At 53.6% G+C, this 21,061-nt stretch overlaps 1 protein-coding gene across 3 annotated transcripts in view; it reads left to right on the top strand.

Moving 5' to 3' along the window:
- Positions 1–21,061, top strand: part of IQSEC3 (IQ motif and Sec7 domain ArfGEF 3) — a 105,588-nt gene that overhangs the window by 73,647 nt on the left and 10,880 nt on the right. For all 3 annotated transcript variants that reach the window (XM_032390784.1, XM_032390786.1, XM_032390787.1), the window contains exons 6-12: positions 6,727–6,849; positions 7,312–7,478; positions 12,636–12,775; positions 13,926–14,051; positions 16,082–16,181; positions 16,359–16,520; positions 19,018–19,110. In XM_032390784.1, coding sequence (XP_032246675.1) covers positions 6,727–6,849; positions 7,312–7,478; positions 12,636–12,775; positions 13,926–14,051; positions 16,082–16,181; positions 16,359–16,520; positions 19,018–19,110 — 911 coding nt within the window. The remainder of the gene's footprint in view (positions 1–6,726; positions 6,850–7,311; positions 7,479–12,635; positions 12,776–13,925; positions 14,052–16,081; positions 16,182–16,358; positions 16,521–19,017; positions 19,111–21,061) is intronic.

Raw genomic sequence — 21,061 nt, 5'->3', positions numbered from 1 at the left:
CAGGGACATTTCATCTGAAGAATCCCTCAAACCAGGTATTTTCAAATATTTACCGAGAACAAGTTGAAATATTAAACACCCGCTGAAACATGACATGTGTGCAGGCTGACTTCCCTGCACGAGATGCTAGCACCACCTGTGGTCTTGTGAGTATGCCCAGGCCAGCTCTGCCTGCCATTCACACCAGAGCACCCAGATGAGTTCAACAGCTGAAACTCAGAAGTGTGTTGGTCAACTTCCAATCAAATGCGGAGTTGATGGTTTACTTGCCCCCTCTGGACTCAGCAACATTGTCTTTTATTAACAATATAGATCAACCAAAAAGGAAAATAACTAGTTAGTGACAAATAATAAAATGAAAAAGGTGAATTCATCACAAGAGATACACGCCTATGAGTCGTGCAGGGAGCATTCAGAGCCGTGGCGAAGGGGGAGGCCACCTACACAGAGGTTGTTAAGAGAGTGAAGGGAGGCTAGGGGCCCGGCCCTAAGTTGGAGGCCAGGGGAAGGAGGCTCTGGATGGAGGAGGGGCACCCTCAGAGACCAAAGAGTCAACCTAGGGGAGGGTGGTGTGAGGAGAGCAGGAGAGAGGAGTGTTTCGAGAAGGGAATGATTAACCATTTTCGTGCTGCCAAGAGGCTGGTGGGATGAAAAGTCATTGCCATTGGACTTGGCAACGTGGCATCCAGCGCGGCCTTGACAAGAGAAGTTTTAATGGAATGCTGGGGGTAGACACTTGGCTGGAGCAGGATGAAAAGTGAATGGGATTGAGCAAGTGCAGACAGCATGTGTAGGGACACCTTCTAGAATTTTGGCTCCAAAGAAGAGTAGAGAAAAGGGGTAGTGACTAGAGGCAAAGAAGAGTCAAGGCAGGGTCCTAATTTGTGAAATAGGGAAGACAAGACTTTGGGTGCTAAGGAGGATGATTTAGTAGACACTAAGTTGGCACTACAGGAAAGACCATCTCAGACTGAATGTGTCCCAACCCACAGTCTCAATCTCTCCTCCCGCATATGTGTCCGCCCCATCATGGACTCCACTTAAAAATTAGCAGCACCAGCCCTCAGGTGCTCAAGCCAGAGCTCTGAGACTCACCATTGACTCTTTTTTTCCTCACTTCCCACCTTCCTTCCATCACGCACTCCCATCAGTTCTTCCTCTAGGAAGATCTCTGATCGTCCATTCCCTTGGCCTCCACCTTGACCCCAGCATCATCAGCTGTTACTTGGACCTTGGCAGTAGCATCCTCACAGGGTCCCTGCTTCATTCTTGTTCCCTGCCCTCCCTTTTCCACTCCTTCTCCCCCAAAAGCCAGAGAAATCCTCATAAAACCAACTGACTCATATCACTCCTCTGATCATGTCCTTCTATTGTCTCCGGCTGCATTCAGGAGAAATTTCGAAATCCTCTTGTGACTCACAGAGCTCAGACTGGTCAAGCCCCTGTCCACCTCCCTAGCCCCACAGCCTGCCACTCTCCATTCTCTCCCTTACTCCTGCAATGCAGCCTCACTGACCCTTTCTAGGTTCTTGCAAGTTCTTTCCTACCAAGGGCCTTGGCATATCTTTCCCTCCATTGCCTGAAAGCTCTCCCCGACCCCTCTCCCCCACCCCTCCCCTTCCCTTGGTCAGCTCCTACACATCTTTCAGGTCTCAGCTCAATGTCATGTCCCCAAAGGGGCCTTTCCAACCATCCCAATATGAAATATGAAATACATCCTTTATCCTCTCATGGAAGCCTGTCCTTTGCCTGCATAGGATTCGAAACAATTACAATGAAATAATAATTTTTGACTCTGGGTATCACATTTGTCTCTCAGCAAGACAGGGTCTGGGTCTGTGTTGTTTGACACTTATTCCAAATAGGGGAGAAAGAAAAAAGTCCCCACCAGGGGTCAGAGAAAGCACCAGAGAGGAGAAGGGGGGAGATCGGGGATTGGTCCCTGTTGTGGGTTCTGTGTGCCCAGGTCAGCTCTGAAACTGAGGGATGGCCATGCAGCTTCTGTGTTGCCTGCTGACAGTGAAGGGGCTCCTGGCACATGACTGTGACTGTGCCCAGTTGTCCCCCCTTCAGACCCCCCACAGGCTCCCGCCAGGCATCTGGGTAAGACGGCAACCCCAGGGAGAGACACATTAGCACAGTCCCCGGAGAGGGGAAGGAGGCAGTGGGCTTGCCCAGCCCAGGAGATGCCAGCAGGAAATGTGATGTGTGCAGCCCCACCCCCCACCCCGCCCCAAGGACTGGCCCTTTCATGAGCTTGTTTCTTCGTATGCAATAAAAAAATAACAGGATGATGGTTAACATCACACAGGATGGAGAGAGAAGATGAAGTCCGGGCGCACTCAAGTGAAGCCTAAGAACAGTCCTTAGTAAATGTGAGCACAGAAGGCGCGACCCCCACTGGGGTTGGACCCCTGTTGGAGTGGAGAGGGCCCCGCTGGGGGGAGAGGCCTCACCAGAGCAGGAAGCATGGGGCAAGCCCCTTTGCGGTCTCAGTTTTGCCTTCTGCAAAACGGGGAGATTATACGCCTGACAAGACCACCCGGAAACGTGTGATGTTTTTGACCTTAAAGATGATCAAAGAGGAAAGACAGCCATGGGCTGTCCTGGGTGGAGGCGGCAGGATGGATTTGGAAAACTGTCAAACAATCTGCTCCCCACAAGGATTCTGGGGTGGCAAAGAAGGATGGGGAGGGGGCGATTTTATGGTAGACCCAGCAAAATAAGAGAAGCCGTGGGAGAGAAGAGGAGAGGGAGAAGAGTTCGCCACGCAGGTTGAGCTGGCCCTTCGGGAGAGAAAAAAGCATCAGGCTGAGAGGAGGGGCATGGGTTTGGGTGACTGCAGGATGGCCGAGGCCCCTGAGGTGAGGGTCCGCAGGGGCAGGCTTGTCAGGAGAGAGCACAGCCTCGGCCTGGCCAGCTGCCCCGGGAGGCACAGGCCCCACCAGGAAGGCACCATGTGGTCCCCTGGGGTGAGGGAGAGAAGCAGCCAGTCATTGCCAACTGTATTCCAAAGCCAGCCAGGAATGATGCTGTGGTCTCCTGCTGCCTGTGGGCCCTCTCTGCTTCCAGGTCCTTCTCAGAGACTGGGGGGGGCAGTCCTGAGAGGTCCCCTGGCCCAGACCCCAGCTCTCCAGAGAGGAAGGCATTTGGCTTCTTGGGGATAGTAATGCCCTACCACCACCAAACACAGCTTTTTTCCTTCATCTGGGGGTCTGGCAGAACACATTGAGATTCCCCCCGCCCCGGGATCTGAGAGCCCCAGGACACTGACGCCCCATGGTAGCAACCTCAGGGAGTCAGGTGGGAAATAAGCGCACACGTGTGTGTGTGTGTGTGTGTGTGTGTGTGTGTGTGTGTGTGAAGGGGGCACTGCATCTGTCTCCACCTCTCCCATCCCTCCCTCACTGCTCCCCCTGCAAAAGCAGCCCCTGACAGCCTGAAGGGGCACCTGCATGCTCCCAGGAGCTGCTGCCTGGTGGCCCGTGAGTTGCTGGATTCACATTTGTCTAAAAGCCTCCACATGGGCTGGACCCCCTCCTCCCCTGGTGCTCAGCTCAGCCATTGGTCTTCAGGTTTTAAGAATCGCCTAGCGAGTTTGTGAAAAATGCTGATTGCCAGGCCTCACCTCCACATATTCTAGTCAGTAGATCTGGGATGGGGCTCAGGCATCTGCATTTTACCAAACCATCTCACAACTCTTACAAGGGGCCCTTGAGGACGTGGGGTGTAGACGTCCCCCGCCCCACGGCCCAGGCGACCTGTCGCAAAGCCCTCCCCCTGGCCCTCCCTCCTCCCCGTGGCCCGTGACCGATTTACTCAGTGCTCCCCAGTCTGCAGGCTGGCATTTCCACCTGGCTGCGTCTCAGGCTCTCTCATTACTGGAGCTTTCGGCCGAAGCCCTGAGCGAGCCAGGGAGCGGGCTGCGCGTCACCTGAGTGAAGGCCTGGAAACTAGGCCATCGTGCTTGGCCAAGCAGATCCCACTTTCTCCCAGCTGCTGCACTGCCTCCTTCGGCTGCCCCCCCCTCCCCCCGCCGCCATGGTGCTTGGGGCCTCGGGCGCCCACCCCCTCAGAGCGCTGGGGCAGAAGGCACAGCAGAGGCTCTGGGAGCGCCACTTTGGAGGGACGCAGGGGCCCCGTAGCGGTGGGCTGGACAGACTGATGGGGCAAGTCCTGGGCAGCAGCTGGACGCCCGGCCGGGGCACCAAGGGCCAGCCTGGGGCCCTCTGCCCTCCCCCGCGGCCTTGACATGTCAGGTGGGGGCGGCAATGAGCAGGTGCCACCCCAGTCCAGTCCGTGGTGTTTTCCTCCACCTCCATGTCCTGTCCTTTTCCACCTCTCCTTCGCCGCTCTTTTCTCTGTCTGTCTGTCTGTCTCTCTTTCCCTGTCTCTCCCCCTGTCTCTGTCTGTCTCTTGTTCTCTGTCTCCATCTCTCCCCCGTTTTGTGGGTCTTTCTCTCTTCTCCCGTTTACCTCCTTGCCTCTCTTTTTCTGTCTTGCCTTCTCTGTCCTTGTCCTCTCTTTCTCACCTGACTCTATCCTCTGCGTCTCTCATTGTCTCCATGCCGGTCCCCTCCCTGTCTTTGCCTCCCTGGCTCTAGCTCCTGGTCCCCTCGCTGCAGGACCACAGCGGTTCACCTCCTCTGACCGGCCTTGCTGTCTGGGTCAGTCATGCACGATTCATAACTCCTGACTGGGCTGGGCTAGGGGACACGTGGATGTGGGCCCCATGATGTGGCTCTCAGGGCTCACCTGCCAGTTGGGGAGGGCCTAGGGAGGAGGTGACATGCTGCTGGGAAATCAGAGTGGCCTCTCCCCAGGCTGGACCTGGAGGCTGCTACCACCAGTTGCCGTCTCAAATGGCCAGACACTGAAATTCCAGTTGTCATCCTTGGGCGACATTCTTGCCTCGGCCTCCCCCAGCGCCACCCTCTCACTCACTAGCCAGGCAGACAAGCCTGACAGAAGGCTGGGTGTGACCAAGCCGTGGATGGGCTCCCAGCCCAGAGATGGCCATCTCCCCTGTCCTTGCAAGCCGAGGACGGCTCCCAGCCTCCCCTTCCTAGAAGTCTCAGTGGTGCCCTCTCCTCCCTGTTCCCCCTGGAAGGAAGGGGGGAGGGAGAGCCCACAGGCCACCAGGCCCCTGACCACAGCTGTGTGGGTGTCTCCCCTTGTTTTCTCCTAAAAATTGACATCAGAGCCAAGGTTGTGTCTGGATCTCCGAGTCTCCTAGGTGGTGGGCCCTGCACAGGAGCCGATCATGTGGAGGAAGTGGGTCCTGTCCAGGGCTTGTCCCTCTGCTCACACAGTTACTGGGCAAATGTTGCCTGAGTCCCCCAGGGTGCTGGGCCCTGAGCCACATGCTGGGCTTGAGCCTGGAGCTCGCCTCGCCTTTTTGGGCAGGGAAGCGGGCAGCCACCAGGCCTCAGCTGCCCGGGGTTGTGACCCTGTGGCAGCAAAGGCCAGGGCTGTGGAGGCAGAGGGGCTGCTCTCCGCAGCAGGCACCATGAGACTGGCTATAAAAGGACCAGGAGAGAGGAGACTGGATGACAGCACGGGTGCAGAAAGGGGGGAAATCAGCGCGGAGAGGCTGTCGGCACATGTGAGCTTCTGCAGTTCTCAGCCACTCAGGGCTGCTGCTTGGCCAGGCCTGGGCTCCTGCCCACTGCTCGCGCCCTAGGGACAGGGCACTCCAGAGGAGGGTGAGGCAGCGGGAGGTAGGGGCTGGGAGGGGCCTGGCCCCAGAGCCCGTGGAAAGAAGGGGCCCCAGGAGCAGGTCAGGCTAGAGGAATGACACTGCCGCCTGCAGGTGACTGGAATGTGTCCCCGACCTCGCCCCACTCACTGAAGGGGGACATTCAGATGCAGACTCTCCAGGGCTAGAGGTGACATTTCAGAGGTAGAGGGGCCCTTGGGGAGCAGGACTCTGGCCTCGTTCCTTCTCAGAGAGAGAAACTGAGGCTCTAAAAGATGAGTCTTGACTGAAAGTCACAAAAATGCAGTGGTAGGCCCAGGCTCAGAATCCTGCCGTGTTTGTCACACAGTGCCCTCCCACGTGAAGCTGATTTGTCATTTACTTTTCAGAGGCCACAGCTTCCCTGAGAGCTCAGGGCTCCTTGGCTGCAAGGGAGATTAGGATGAGCCTGCTCCTCTCCCATCCTGCCTGAGGCAGAACCGAGGGCTGGTACCAGAGAAGCTTTCAGGCACCGGGAAGCCCAAGTGGGAACGAGAAACTAGGGAGACGGACAGACTCCTACCAAGGGCAGAAGAGTGTAGCATTCTCATCCTTATGTCAAGCCTTTGTCTGACTCTGAGACCCTCTGAGGCTGAGAGGAAAGGACCTGGGCTCTGGAGGTGGAAGATCAGCCATCCTCCGGCTGTGCAGCCCTGGACAGCCCCCCGGCCTCTCTGGGCCTCAGGTTCTTAGCTGTGCAGTGTCAGCCATCTGCCTCACAGGGCTATTGCGTTAGAGGAAGGACGCTGTGAGGGAGGGCCCTCTGGGGTTATTCAAGGGAGAGCCCCGGGGGTGATTTGGCCTAGGAGGCCCAAGTTAGTCCCCTCCTGGGTGGTCACAGGGACCCAAGTCCCTCCCCCAGCCACCAGGGCAGACAGCCCACGGGGGGAGGGAGGGTGCACCTTGCACCCTACTCCTCAGCTGTATCGGGTTGAGGGAGGTTTAGGGGCCAACCTCTCCTCAAGACCCCTCCGCCTCACCTGCCCCCAGCTGCGTGGTGGACGAGATGGACTTCTCCAGCATGGAGCTGGACGAGGCCCTGCGGAAGTTCCAGGCTCACATCCGCGTGCAGGGGGAGGCCCAGAAGGTGGAGCGGCTCATAGAGGCCTTCAGGTAGGACCCCCTTCTGTAGCAGCCCCTCCCCTCACCCAGCCCTCAAAACACACGCCTGGGGCACGGGGGACCGGAGATGCTGGGGCGAGGGGTCAGCCCGGGGCTGGGGAGAAGCCCTCCTGGTGGGGCAGCAGGGGTGGTAGGCCGGGTGGAAAGGAAGGAAGGGAAGAAAAGGGACAGGAGCCCTGGAGCTCGCTAAGCTGGAGCAGCACTGGGCCCTCCAAGTGGACTGCAGGCATCTCCCTCATCCCTCATCCAAGCAAGGTGACGGGCTCCACGGCTGTGTGGCACCTGCCCTGTCCCCTCAGCTGGAAAGAGGACCAGGCTACAGGGCACACAGCCATCATTAGGGACCCGATGCCCTCGGAGAGCCAGCATATGGGCCCCGACAGCCCCCGATCTGGAGCTCAGGGAGGGGAGAGAGGGCCTCACGCGGCACCCCGCTCTGTGTCCCCACCACAGCCAGCGCTACTGCATGTGTAACCCCGAGGTGGTACAACAATTCCACAACCCCGACACCATCTTCATCCTCGCCTTTGCCATCATCCTCCTCAACACCGACATGTACAGCCCCAACATCAAGCCTGACCGCAAGATGATGCTGGAGGACTTTATCCGAAACCTGCGAGGTGAGGAGGAGCGGGGAGGAGGGGCGAGGCCACGGCTCGGGCGCCGTTCTGTTCGGCGTTAATTCTGGGCTGCCAAGGGCGCGGGACGCTGCTGTCTGGTCCTGGTCACGCACAGCAGTCTGGGAAAGCTGCTTGCGTGCCAGGCATCTGGGCAGTTTCCAGGAGCCATTACCACTCCCCTAGACGTCGGGCCGTAGCCCTTGCCCTCCCCGGAATATCCTCCATGGGTTGACCTCTAGGTGCGGGCGCCACGGCTGGTGCCCAGGTGTAGCAGCCCTTCCCACTGCACGACGTCTGGAGGCCTTTAGGTCTTGGGTCCATTTATGTCAGCCTTGCAGACGGCGCCTTGGCACCGACCAGCCAAGTCCTTTCCTAAAGGACATAGTGCAGCCCCTGGCAGGGATCAGAACAAAGATGGCAGGATGGGATATGTGCTCAACAGGGTTCTTTTCTTTCCTAGCATTTAAGAAATCGAAGCTATACATGCACATAATTTAATAAAGTCAAATAATTCTACGAGGCTTACTCCAAAAAAAGTTCATCCCTGCCCCTGTCACCACTCTCCTTCCTCAGAGGCAACCACTCTCAACTTTGTTTTGCTCTTTCTTGTGTTTCTTCTATAGCACTAAACGACGTGCTTCGGCTGCTTTTCTTACGCATTTTTTCTAGTTAGTATAAAATCCAATTGTAAGGCGTATAAATCTGAGAGCTTGATGAATGCTTATGTTCATATACACGTGTGTGATCATGGTGGTAACTAGACACGTTTCCCAGTGTATAAAAACCACTCCATTGTACACCTGAAACTAACAGGATATTAGACCCATTCAGTACCCCTGCCCGAGGGCCAGCTCTTCTGACCTGCCATCCCCGCTGACGAGTTGTGCCAGTTCTTGAACTTCATATGGGTGGGATTAAATAGTACACACACTTTGGTTTCTTTTATACACTGCGACTTGTTCATTTTTTAAATTTTAAGTATTATTAACTTCTGTCTCAATCCGTTCAGGCTGCCGTAACAAAATACCACAGACTGGGTAGCTTCTAAACAACAGACATTTATTTCACACAGCTCGGCCGGCTAGGCCGCCCAAGGTCAAGGCCCAGGCACAGTCGGTGTCTGGTGAGAGCCCGCTTCCTGGTTCTGGCGGGGCCCTTCCGGCTGTGTGCTCACATGGCGGAAGGGGTGGGGAGCTCTGTGGGTTTTTGTTGTTTTTATACGACACTAATCCTATTCAGGAGGCTCTATCTTTATGACTTCCGCAATTTCTAAAGGCCCTGTCTCCTCATACCATCCGTTTGGGGGTTAGGATTTCAACATATGCATGGGGGAGGGGGCCACAAACATTCAGACCACAGCAGTTTCCTAGAGTAGAATATAAGGATTAGCTCTTTTTCATCCACCTTGCCTAGCCCGCCCCCGCTAAAACTACATGGTGTTTATGTTATTAAGACGTAAACACAGTCCAAAGCTGAGTCTTGAAGTATGTCATGATGACAAACCCTTTCTATTTCTGCTTTCCTTGGAGTGAAGTTAGCACTTACGTTCTTTGTCCCTTTGCTTAGCTCTCTAGGTACCCGCTATTGATTCCTCTCCAAACTCCCCACCCTAAGTGTCACGTTCCTCTCAACACATGGAGCCCCGGGGAGGTCTTCTTGGAGTCTCCCTCCCGGAGCCTCTAACTCTGCTCCAATCTGGACGGGTTACTGGGCCAGTGCACAGCAATCGGCCTGGGATACTGTCCCCCATCATCTGGGGGCCTCCTCTTTGCTCCTGTGTTCGGTCCCTGTATCCTAGATTTCATGGCTTGCTCATTTTTAATTCACTTCCATAGAAAAGGTACACTGGTGGCAAACTTTCTGAGAACCTGTGTGTCTGAATATATCATTTTCTACCTTCACTCTTTTTTTTTTTTTAAGTTTTTTTATTTATTTGTCAGAGAGAGAGGAAACACAAACAGGAGGAGGGGCAGAGGAAGAAGGAGAAGCAGGCTCCCCGCTGAGCAAGGAGCCTGATGCGGGACCCATCCAAGGACCCTGGGATCATGACCTGAGCCAAAGCCAGCTGCTTAACCAACTGAGCCATCCAGGCGTCCCAACTACCTTCACTCTTGATTGGGCGTTTGACTCGGAAGAGAATTCCAGATTGGAAACAGGGACTCAGAATTCTGAAGGCATTGCTCCATTGTCTTTTAACGATGGTGCTGCTCTGTCGTTCCAATTCCTCACCTTTTACATATTAATTTTTCTCTCTCTCTGAAAATTTACAGGCTCTTCTCTTTGTCCTTTGTGTTCTAAGTTTTCATGATGTTCCACCTCGTTCTGGTTCTTTTTTCAGTTGAAGTATAATTGACATCCTGTTAGTTTCAGGTGTACAACAGAGTGATTTTTATACACTGGGAAAGGAGTCTAGTTACCATCTGTCACCATACAAAGTTACTACAATGTTATTGACTCTATTTCCTATGCTGTACATTATATCGCCATGATTTAATTTATTTTTAACTGGAAGTTTGTACCTCCTAATCCCCTTCACCTATTTTGCCCACCCCCAACCCACCTCCCCTCTGGCAACCAACAGTTTGTTCTCTGTACTTATGAGTCTGTTTCTATTTTTGTTTTGTCTGCTCATTTGTTTCATATTTAGAGTCCACATATAAGTGAAATCATATGGTGTTTTTCTTTCTCTTTCTGACTTGTTTCACTTAGCATAGTACCTTCTAGGTCCACCAATGCTGTTGTAAACAGCAAGATTTCATTCTCTTTTATGACTAATATTCCATTTTATATATGTGTCACATCCTCTATATCCATTCATCTTTCAATTCTTCCACATCTTAGTTGTTGTAATGCTCAGTGGACATGGGGGTGCAAATAGCTTTTCAAACTGGTGAATTTCTTTTTGGTTCTTTTATCATCTCTTGTGCCAGTGCTGGGTTGATCCTTCAGCCTAAAAACATGTCCTCCGATTGTGGGAAGTTTTCTTAAATATTGTATTTGATCATCAACCCCCTTCGTTTTCTCTGTACTTTCTGGAACTCTTATTATTTGGATGTTAGATCTCCTAGTTTGATCTTCTGATTTTTACAGCTTTCTATTTGCCATCTTTGTCTTCTTGTTGGACTTTCTTAAAGATGTCTTGCAAGTTTCCTCCTAAGGTTTAATTTCTACTGTCATATTTTTCATTTTCAAGAACACTTTGTTCTCAAAATGTTTCTCCTTTATAACATTTTAGTCTTGTTTTATAGATGTGGTATCTTCTTACATATCTCTGATGGTATTTATTTATTTCAGTTTCTCCCTGCTTGTTTTTATTTCTTCTGGCTTCCTTTTTCTGCTTCCCCATACTTCTTTCTCTTTTGTGTTATAGACTTTCCATATATACATGATGAAACTTGGTTGTTCTCTCATATTTAAGAGTGAACTAAAAGGCTGATTAAAAACTGTGAGTATGGGTGGGGGTTGCTGACCAGTGGGCTTCCTCATAGGGTGATTTAGTTGAGCTCTGTCACTGAGGGACCCCTACTGCCGCATCTTTAGATTTTTCTCTTGTGCCTGTTGATTACTCAGAAAAGAAATGTCCAATCTGTTGCCCAGAGGGTAGGAGTCTGGCTGCTAACGTTCTAAGATCTTCTGGGTCAATAGGACTGAGAGGGTCTCTTAATACATAAACATCAACCTCATGCCCCAGTTTTCAGCACAGACTCCCACCTTTGGCTGGGCTTGGGGTCCCCCACCCCAGAGTTCCCGGCTCACCTCTTCCAGAGGACTAACCCTCATTTGGCTGCTGGAGTGGAGGAAGGGACAGGGAGATCTAAATGCTTTTTAGACTGATGATCAACCTATTTTCCTGTGTCCAGCCCAACTTTACCTCCACTTTCAGGGATTCCTGTTGCCACCCATTCCAGAGCCCTTTGGTGGTTCTGTGATGTGTTGAGTGGCTTGTAACCTCTCTGCTGGCTTCATGTTCCACTCTCTCAGGTTTGCCAATCCATCTGCTCATTCGTCCACTTCACAGGTCACATGGCGCCATTGTTTCTTCCCCGCCCTCTTTAAAAAACTCCCTTTGGCCAGAATATTGAGGAGGAGCAGAGGCGTGCGACCTGCCATCTTCAGCTGAGAGCCTCTGTGTGTTCAGTCTTGTTCCCTGCTCCTTACTGCCCCCAGCACCCCAGGGGTGCTGCACGACTGATGTGCCTGACTTGAAGAACCAAGATCAGATATGGAAGAAAACAGGGTGGATACAAGGAGTTGCTCGTAGAAGGTATAATGTCCTCTCACTAAGTTAGGAAATCTCCTCTGAGGACACTTGCCAAAGTTGCTTTACTTTCCACTTTTCTCTCTTATAAGAGAAGCATATAGTCATTAAAAAAAGATTTAGAAAAGGTAGAAAGAAGAAATTTTTTATTGCCTCTCTTTCTACCTCCTAAAGAAATCTGTTTCCATGTTGGTCAATTTCCTGCTAGTATTTTTTTTGTTACCAGAGTGTGATGACTATGAAGTAGGAGATGGGAGTAAGGGCTCCTTACTTGCGTTGCCACAGGAGGCTGTCCGGTTCCTCTTCACCTAATGTCTAACCACCACCCCCCACACTCCCAGTGATGGAAGAATCATGTCATACATTCAGCAACTAATCATTGAGCACCATGCTCCCTTGTGGAGGGGTGCGGAGGGTCCAAAAGGGAGGAGATCCAAGAGAGAACAAGATAGAACATCAGCTTTCAAGAGACTCTCATGCGGGGGGCAGGGAGTGGGGTGGAGGTAGACAAATACATGGAGGATAAGAAGCAAGGCACTGAGCAGGATCATGGAGGGTGTATTTGGGGATGAAGAAAGAGGTGGTAGGTGGGAGTGGAGGTTCTGATTATGGAACAGCAGGAGATGAGGCTGCGGCGATGTGTGTTGGGGCCATATTACAGTAGTTCTGTTGCCTGGCTAAGGAGTGTGTCCTTAATTCAATAGGTATGGGGAGCCAGTCATTGAAGGCTTTGGAACAGGGACAGGGCAAAATCAAGGCCACCCTTGAGGGGCCTCAGTCTGGTAGGGGCTTCCCCTCTCTGGCTCCAGGCCTCTAACACCTCCTCCCTACCCCCCTGCCTCCCTGGCCTCCCCCCTCCCCTGCCTCCCTGGCCTCCCCTTCCCATTCCACGCTGGTAGGTGTGGATGACGGTGCTGACATCCCCAGGGAGCTGGTGGTAGGCATCTATGAAAGGATACAGCAGAAGGAGCTCAAGTCCAATGAGGACCATGTCACGTATGTCACCAAGGTGGAGAAGTCTATCGTGGGCATGAAGACAGTAAGTGCCCACCACAGAACAGCACTCACCCCATGGGGGTTGCTTCCTCTCCCATGGCTGCCAAGCCCCCCACCTCGCACCTCCTTTTGTCTCCCATGTGACATCTCCTTCCATTCTCCTCCTTCCCTTTCAGCAACACTTTTCCATTATTTGCTCACTTCCTAGTGATTGAGTCCCCACTATGTGCCATCCACTGCACCCTCTGTTTCCCCTTGCCTCATTTCCTCATGGCTACTGGCCGCCACAGCAGCAGAGCCTGAGGTGAGGTGTTGGGAAAGATTGCCCTATAGTCTAGGGTTGAAGCGTCAGGATGGCCAGATGGGGAGACTAAGGATGGGCTGGACACTGGGCTTTCCTGGATGGTCCTACTGAATAGAAGACAGGAAAGAGGCTGAAGAGCCTTCTAGACTGTGGTGTCCCAACCACTGGGCGCCCCTTAGTTATGACCTATGTCACAGTCAATATGGTCCAAGAGGGCAATGATGCTCTATAGTTTACTACTCATATGTCAGCAGAGGCTCTTTATGCCATAAATATAAAGGATGTAGAGTGGGTTCTGGTATTTGTTTCCAGTTTCTCCTCCCTAAATTGCTGACCCAAGAAGCAGTGTGGGGATGTTGTCTGAGCTCTGCACTGGGCTCCTCTGTGCGGGGATGGCCCTTTTCTGCCCAGAGCCTTGATTGCTGAGGTCTTTTTTTTTTTTTTTAAGATTTTATTTATTTATTTGTCAGAGAGAGAGAGCACAGGCAGGGGGAGCAGGAGAGGGAGAAGCAGACTCCCCGCTGAGTAGGGAGCCTGATGTGGGGCTTGATCCCAGGACTCTGGGGTCATGACCTGAGCTGAAGGCAGACCCTTAACCAACTGAGCCACCCAAGTGCCCCGATTGCTGAGGTCTCAGCATCTATCTGGTCTGCAGGTGTCACTGCAATAAATTGTTCTACACGCAGCAGATCCGAGGCATCCCCGCCGTCCCCTCCCTCTGGCACACTTGGATGTGGTGTGCAGGAGAGAAGGGGATAGAGGAGCCACCCTGCAGGCTGCAGCTTGGGTCGTGGGGGGCCCTCCAGAAGGTCTTGGGAGGAAAGGGGTTGACGGCAGTCATATTTGCACAATCCAGAAGCTGTTTTCAATTGCCACGCCTCCGCTCCAGGTGCTGTCGGTGCCCCACCGCCGCCTGGTCTGCTGCAGCCGGCTCTTCGAGGTGACCGATGTGAACAAGCTGCAGAAACAGGCCGCACATCAGAGGGAAGTGTTCCTCTTCAACGACCTGCTGGTGGTGAGTGGACTGGCCAGGCCAGGGCCACCTGCTGCCCCGCTCAGCCTTAGCCCTGACCCCGGGGAGGGGTGGGGAGGGCCCCAGAGACCTCCTTCAGAATGCTATAGCTATTTACCTCTTTCTGTGGCACTTTCACATCCTGGAGGCGGGGAGGTGAGGTTGCTCAGGCAGATACGATCATTCCTACTTTATAAGTTATGAAGCTGAGGCTCGCAGGGACTAAATGATTTGTTTGTGGTTCCGCAGTCAGGAAGGAAATGAACCAGATCCCAGATCATGTGCCTCTCCCACATTACAGAAAACCTGGGGCAGGAAGAGTATAGGGTGTGCTTCACGCCCCACAGCCAGGGAGGGACAGTGAGCCAGAGTGGGGTGTGTGCTGCCTGGGGCCCAGGGGTGTGTGCGCGTGCGTGTGCACATGTGTGTGCACATGTGTGTGTGTGCACCTGTGCGTGTGTGGCGGGGTTGGGGAGGTACTCATTCTTTGCTCTGTGAAATAGGTGTCCATTGCACAATATTTAATGAGTGTCAACTATGTACTAGGCATTTTTGTAAGTGTGGGGGAACAGTGGTGGACAAGATTGGGTTTCTGTCTTTCCCTCGTACCCCACATCCTCTCTATCCATGAGTCACATCGAGCTCCCTCTAAAATCATCCCACATCTAATGATCCACCTCTGAGGTCCACCTTCCACAGAGCAGCAGAGTGATCCTTCTAGAGCGCACATCAGGCTGTGTGTCTGCCACACTTCCCAAGCCGGGCAAAGGAAGTCCACAGTCCCTGACCTGGGACCTCCTGGATCCCTGGCCTCCTCTCCCTTCCCTCCGCTCCCCTGCTTGGCTGTGCAGGCGCCCTGACCCCACAGGCTGCATCCCACGGGCCAGGATCCTTCCATATCAGACCTTTGTTCTTGCTGCCCACCCCCAGACTTTGCCCGGCCACCTCCCTCTCTTCATTCAGGTCTCAATTCAAACATCACCTCCTCCCAGAAGCCCTCCCCGTGCACCTCGGCAGGTAGCCTGCCCAGTCACCTTCTCTTCCTTACCCTATTTCATGTTCTTCAAAACACTCACCAGTTTCAGGAATTACCTTATTCATCTCTTCCTCCACATTGGTTTTTTTCTGCTTATTATGCTTTATGGATTGACCCACTGGTTTACACCCTGAAGGGGCTTCCTCCGGAGCAGCGAGGGCAGGGCTCTCTCTCTCCCCCCCCCCCCCCCCCCCCCCCCGCCCCGGGCTCATGTGTCCCCAGGGCCCAGCTCAAGAAAACGTGCTGATGAAGCATTTGTGAATTGAGCAACTGGCTAAGTTTCCATTTTAGTTGGGGAGGGAGATAGAAAATAATGAAGAAAACAAATAAACAAGATACTATCAAATTGGGAAGAAGGTGGCGTGAAAGCGAGTGACAGGATAGGGAGGGGCTGGGGTGAGGGCGGATTTGGTTTGGTTTGTTTCTGTTTGTTACTTGGGCTGCTCGGCAGGGGATCTCTAAAGAGGCAGTATCTGAGCTGAGATCTAAGTCATGAAAGTAACCCAGCCATGCAAAAAGCTACAGGGAGGGTTGTGGACCAGGGCTAACATGTGCAAAGGGGCCTGCAGGGGGACTGAGCTCACCCAATGCAGGCCATGGAAAAGAGGACAGCAGGGCTCCAGCATAAAGCCAGAGTGAGGCACGGACCAAACTGGGGGAGGCAGGAAGTGTGGACTGGCTTCTTCTAAGTTCGGTGGGAAGAGACACGGAGGGGTTTTATGCAGTTAAAAACACCCATATTTTGATATAGTGTGTATTTATATACATGCATATACATGAGTGTGTATGTGTTGCATACACATATATATCAATGTGTGTATGTGTGTGTGCATATAAATGTGTGTGTGTGAATGTATCCTAAGTATACAAGTGTGCACGTGTGTTCACATTTTGTATGTACTTGTGTGTTCCCCAGTGTCCCTGCGTGTTCGTGCATCCGAGTGCATGCACACACATGTGCACCATCAGTGCATGTCTCTCTCCCTCTCTTGAACAGATTCTGAAACTTTGCCCGAAGAAGAAGAGCTCCTCCACCTATACCTTCTGCAAGTCAGTCGGCCTGCTGGGCATGCAGTTCCATCTTTTTGAGAATGAGTGTAAGTCTCCCTCGGACCCGGAGACGTGGAAGAGGCAGTTTGGGGGGGAAAGTTGGAGGCTGGAGGGAAGGGGAGGGGGCAAGCACGCCAAAGGCCTCAGCCACTCTCCCCACTGGGCTGGCTCTAGCCTCACCTGCCGCTGCTCATGGCCACGGGGGCCTGGGGTCTGCTTTCCAGATTACTCTCACGGCATCACGCTGGTGACCCCACTCTCGGGCTCTGAGAAGAAGCAGGTGCTGCATTTCTGTGCCCTGGGCTCAGACGAGATGCAGAAGTTTGTGGAGGATCTGAAGGAGTCCATCGCTGAGGTTACAGAGCTGGAGCAGATCCGGATAGAGTGTAAGGCCGCGGGGCGCCACACGGCGGGGTGGGCGGGTGGGCTCCCCGTCAGCAGGGAACGGAGGCTGTTTGTGACACAAGTCTGACTCCTTGCCCCACTCTGGAGTGAGTGTGGGGTGAGCTGAGGCCCCTCCTGCCATCCATCCCAAGCCCTCCCCCAGCCCCACTGCGCCATCACGGCCCATGTGGGTGCCACCGCTGTTCGTGTTTCTTCACCATTAAAGTGGGGGGCACTGGAGCACGCACACCTGTGTGCACACCCAGCCGGGCTGTGGAGCTGCGTGCGGGCCCCTTGGAACAGAGGACGTGGCTGTGTCTGACCAGCGCAGCCGAGCCAGCCGAGCAAGGCAGGCATGCCAACCTCAACGGTCTGTGCACCCGGGCGCCCCTCTTCCCACCGGACTCCTGGGTCAGCCCCTCCCTCTGGACCCAGTCAGACTCACACCTTACATCTGGCTGCTTCATTTCGTTCATCTCTTTTCATCTCGAATCGTCCCCCCACTTTATTTTTTCATGATATGGTCTTTTTGAAGAGTCCAGCCTGGTTTTCTGACTATCCATCATCTAGGAGTCGTCTTTTGGTTCCTCTAAGGAAGGCGTGGATTCCTGAGTGTCCCAATTCAGGCATTTTAGAAACTACGTGGGCCTCTTTGGAGGGGCAGGCGGTTTGCCAGTTAACTTGGTGGTTGAGGAGTAGAGCAGGGCTGGCCCGAAACCCGTGCCCACTCGCCAGCTTTTCCTGCTTTAGCATCGCCCGTAGCTTCAGATTGCCTTTCATGGGAAATTGAATAACTGTGGATTCAGAAACTAGAAGAGCAAACAGATTTTGGGTCTGCCTTCTATGGTCACTTCGTTGAAAAGTGCTTCTAAATTAATATAAAACCATTAGGCAATAGGAAAGGCAGGGGGACTTTTGAGGCAGGGCACCAATAGGACAGGGCGGTGCTTTTTAATCAGCGTTTTTAGAGCACCCACTATGTGCCAGACAGTTTGTCGGCAGCACCCACAGTGAGGCTGCAAGGTGGTGCTTGTGCCCAGTTTACAGACCAGCCTCAGGGAAGTTACGGGCTGTGTTTAACGTCGTGCATCTTAGAAGCAGACGTGACACTTGCATTTAGGTCTGCTTCTGAGGTTCCTGTACTTCCTACTCTGACATTGACAAAAGAGATTCCGTTTATAATAGTGTAAGGAAACAGCTCAATCAGGTCGAAACAGAAGCTGAGCAGACCAGACGGTAGGGCTCGGTAGCGGCTCGGGAGGCAGGGTGGGGGTGTAAATTCCCCTGCTGCACTCTGCTTGAGCTCCGCGGCGGGACCGGAAGCTCAGAGATGCCACCTTGGCTGCTGATCTTGAACCTTCTCAAGGACACATCCTGAAAGGTCACTTCTGTCATTGTCAAAATGTTACAGATGGCTCTTCTACTATCTAATCCTTGCCACAACTGTCCACGAGGCAGGTAAGATTGTCCTCATTTTACAAATCAGGAAAGTGAGTCTAACAGAGCTGAAGGAAGTCGTCCAAGTTCACACAGTCAGTGACCACACAAGATTTGCGCCAAGTTCCTCGGACTCCTTGCTTGTAATTAGGATGCTAATTTCTCCAAAGCCAAGCAGCCCCTCTCCAGGGAGGGACGGCCCTCTGCTCAGGGAAAGTATGAAGTATTGACTGATGGTGTGATTCAGGCAGTCAGGACAAACTGTGCTGGTTTGGAGGTTTGCAGTCCAGTGTCCCCGGATTATAGACAACAAGAGACACAGAAAATGGGATCCACAGGTGTGGCTTTAATAAAAGGAACCTGAGTTATGTCTCCTGGAAAAGACACTGAAGGAGTGATTTAATCATTCCTGGAACAGGCTTACGGTCTAGTGAGAGGAATCAAGGTCGAGGACAAGGCGGATGCCCTGGGCTTGCGGGCTCAGGCGAGGAGTCTCCTCCCTGGGGGAGCTCAGCCGGGTGGGTGGGCTCTGTCTTGCCCGATGCAAGGTGTGCAGGCTGGCCGTCACCTGCCGTCACCAGCCCTCACCGAGGTCCGCTGTGCCAGGTGATTCGTCCATGTTGTTATAAAAACTAGTATTTACTGAGCACTTGCCATAAGCTGGGCCTCCTTCTAAAGGGCTTTGGTGCATTTCCTCGTGTTATCCTCTTAACAACACTTGGAAGTGGACACTGCTGTCCCCTCACATGAGGCACGGAGAGGTTAAGTAACTTGCCCAAAACCACACAGCTAAGAAGTCCCAGAACTGGGATTCAAACCCAGGCCATCCGCCGCCCTCGCCTTTGCCTCTTCTGTTGCCTCTCTGACCTTCGGGCAGCTGTTAGCATCCCCACAGACAGATGAAGAAACTGAGGTTCTAGCAGGTCTCTAACTTGCCGTGAAGTGGGTTCCAGACTCAGACCACGTGTTAGAGCATGTGTCAGGGAGCGCCCCCTTCCTGCTCCCTCCTCACTCCTCTCCCATCTCACCATGGTTGAGGCTAGCTTCCTCTCCATCCTCTAGGGGAGCTGGAGAAGCAGCAGGGAGCAAAGACGCTCTCCTTCAAGTCCAGCGGGGCGCAGGTGGACCCGCAGTCGAAGCAAGGATCGCCTACAGGTGAGCCCTGGTTCCCCTCCAGAGTCCCAGACCCCAGGCCTGGGATGGCCCTGGGCCCACATGGAAGCCACTCTCTGCCCCCAGCCTTGGGTTCCTGGGGAACTGGGAAGTGCTCATTCCCATGGTCACTTCTTTCTGCTCAGGGCTCCAGGCTAATCTCATGGGCCTTAGTAGTGGGAGTGAGGAGGACGGTGAGAGAAGAACGTGTCCATTTACACGCTGCCCTAAGGCCCTGGGTCCCTGTGAAATGTCACTGTCCCCCCTGGAGGAGTTGGGCCAAGAGCCCAGACACCCTGGCCTCAGTGGGGGAGCCTCCTACCCCACCCACCCTGCACCCAGGCTCCCCGGGGACTACTGGGGTTCACGGGGGATGGTGGTGGTGAGAGGTATAGTAAAGAGAAACAGCATGAGAAAAACTGCTGCCTACAGATGGGAGCCCGGTAAGGAGGGTGGCCAGAAGGGTCTGGAAATCTTGATCTGCCAGTCAAGTCTTTTCCCTAATGAGCCACAAGTGCTCCAGGCCAGAGTCAGCCCACCCCAAAATCCAGATAAACCTTCAAACCCACTTTCCCAAATGGTTTCTTCAAATTGACTTATTCACTCCAGACAAATCAAGCCAGTTTCAGATTTTGTATCACCTCTGGCCATGTTCTCTAGACCTGCTTCCTTTCTCCCACTGATATCCTCCTACTTTCTACCTCTTGGCCCTCGCCTCACCCCCCCCCCCCCCCCCCCCCCCCCCCCCCCGCATGGGAAGAGTCACCCCCCCCCCCCTCCCGCGGTCCCAAATAAAAATCAGAGGGAGAGATGTCATGAGAATTAACTCCCATCCCAACAGACCCCCAGTAAACCATCCCGAACTGTTCGCTGATTAATTAATTCAGCCATTTATCCTTACATTTAACAAACACTTACGGAGTGCTTGCAGTGTGCTCCCTGCTAAGCGCTAGAAGACCAGGCTTCCAGCGAGACAGCAGCTTGAGCCGAGACACTCGGGGGGGTTTCATGCTGGCCCCCGGCCCTCGGTGACAGCCATGACACCATGATGCTGGGACAGACGGCATCCCAGCACTCAGTCACTCAGCTAGGAGACGTGACTCCTTTTCCCAGCAAGACCTGGGGCTCCTTTAGCTGCACGGAGGTTCTCACTGTGATGTCATCTTCCACGTGAGGTTTTGACCTGCCATCAGGCATTCGTAATTCTCCACCCTGCCTGATTTTCCAGCCGGCCCCTTCATTTCTATCAGGTCACAGTACACGGGTCACTGCTTGTTTGCACAGCTGTGTAAACTCCGGAGCCAAACCTCAGCTGTGATTAATTATTTGACATCCCACCCCACTCTGCAGCCCAGCCTGCCTCTTTTGGAAGCTGCACCCCCTGGTCAGGCCAGGATGCATGTCTCCAGGGCCTGGTCCATCAATCACCTCCCCGGTGGGGTTCTCCTCAGTCCCAAACAATGGCATAGCTCCCTCTTGTGCTACAGAAAGCAGAGGGATGAGCACAGCGAGGGAACTTGCACACACGTGAGCGCATGCGTGTGCACAACATGCACACACGCACACACACGTGCACACAGTGTGTGAGCAGTCAGAGGGGCTCTGGGAGGCCTGCTGAGGGTGAGGGTGGCAGCCGGGAGTGACTGTCCCTGGAGGGGACACCCCACCACGCTGTCCCTGGAGGTCCGCGGGCTCCCTGGTGCTGTGCCGAGCCAGTCGGAAGGCCCCCTAGCGTCACACAGCCACGCTTCCCATGCCAGGCCCTGTGGTGAGCGCTGTACGGGCCTCAGTTCGCTGAATCCCTGCCACGGAGCTGAGTGGCAGGGATAGGAACACAGGCCCTCCCTCAACGAGCCTGTGGTTGAAAGGGACAGGTTAACAGCAGAGCCTCCTTGTCTGTCTGGGAGCCAAGAACCAGTGGCCCCTCAAAACCGACTTTCACTGTCCCTATCGG

This window comes from Phoca vitulina, unplaced genomic scaffold (assembly GCF_004348235.1).
Source record: "Phoca vitulina isolate PV1807 unplaced genomic scaffold, GSC_HSeal_1.0 scaffold59, whole genome shotgun sequence".
NCBI classification, from domain to species: Eukaryota; Metazoa; Chordata; class Mammalia; order Carnivora; family Phocidae; genus Phoca; species Phoca vitulina.
This window is presented reverse-complemented; position numbering and strand designations above follow the sequence as displayed.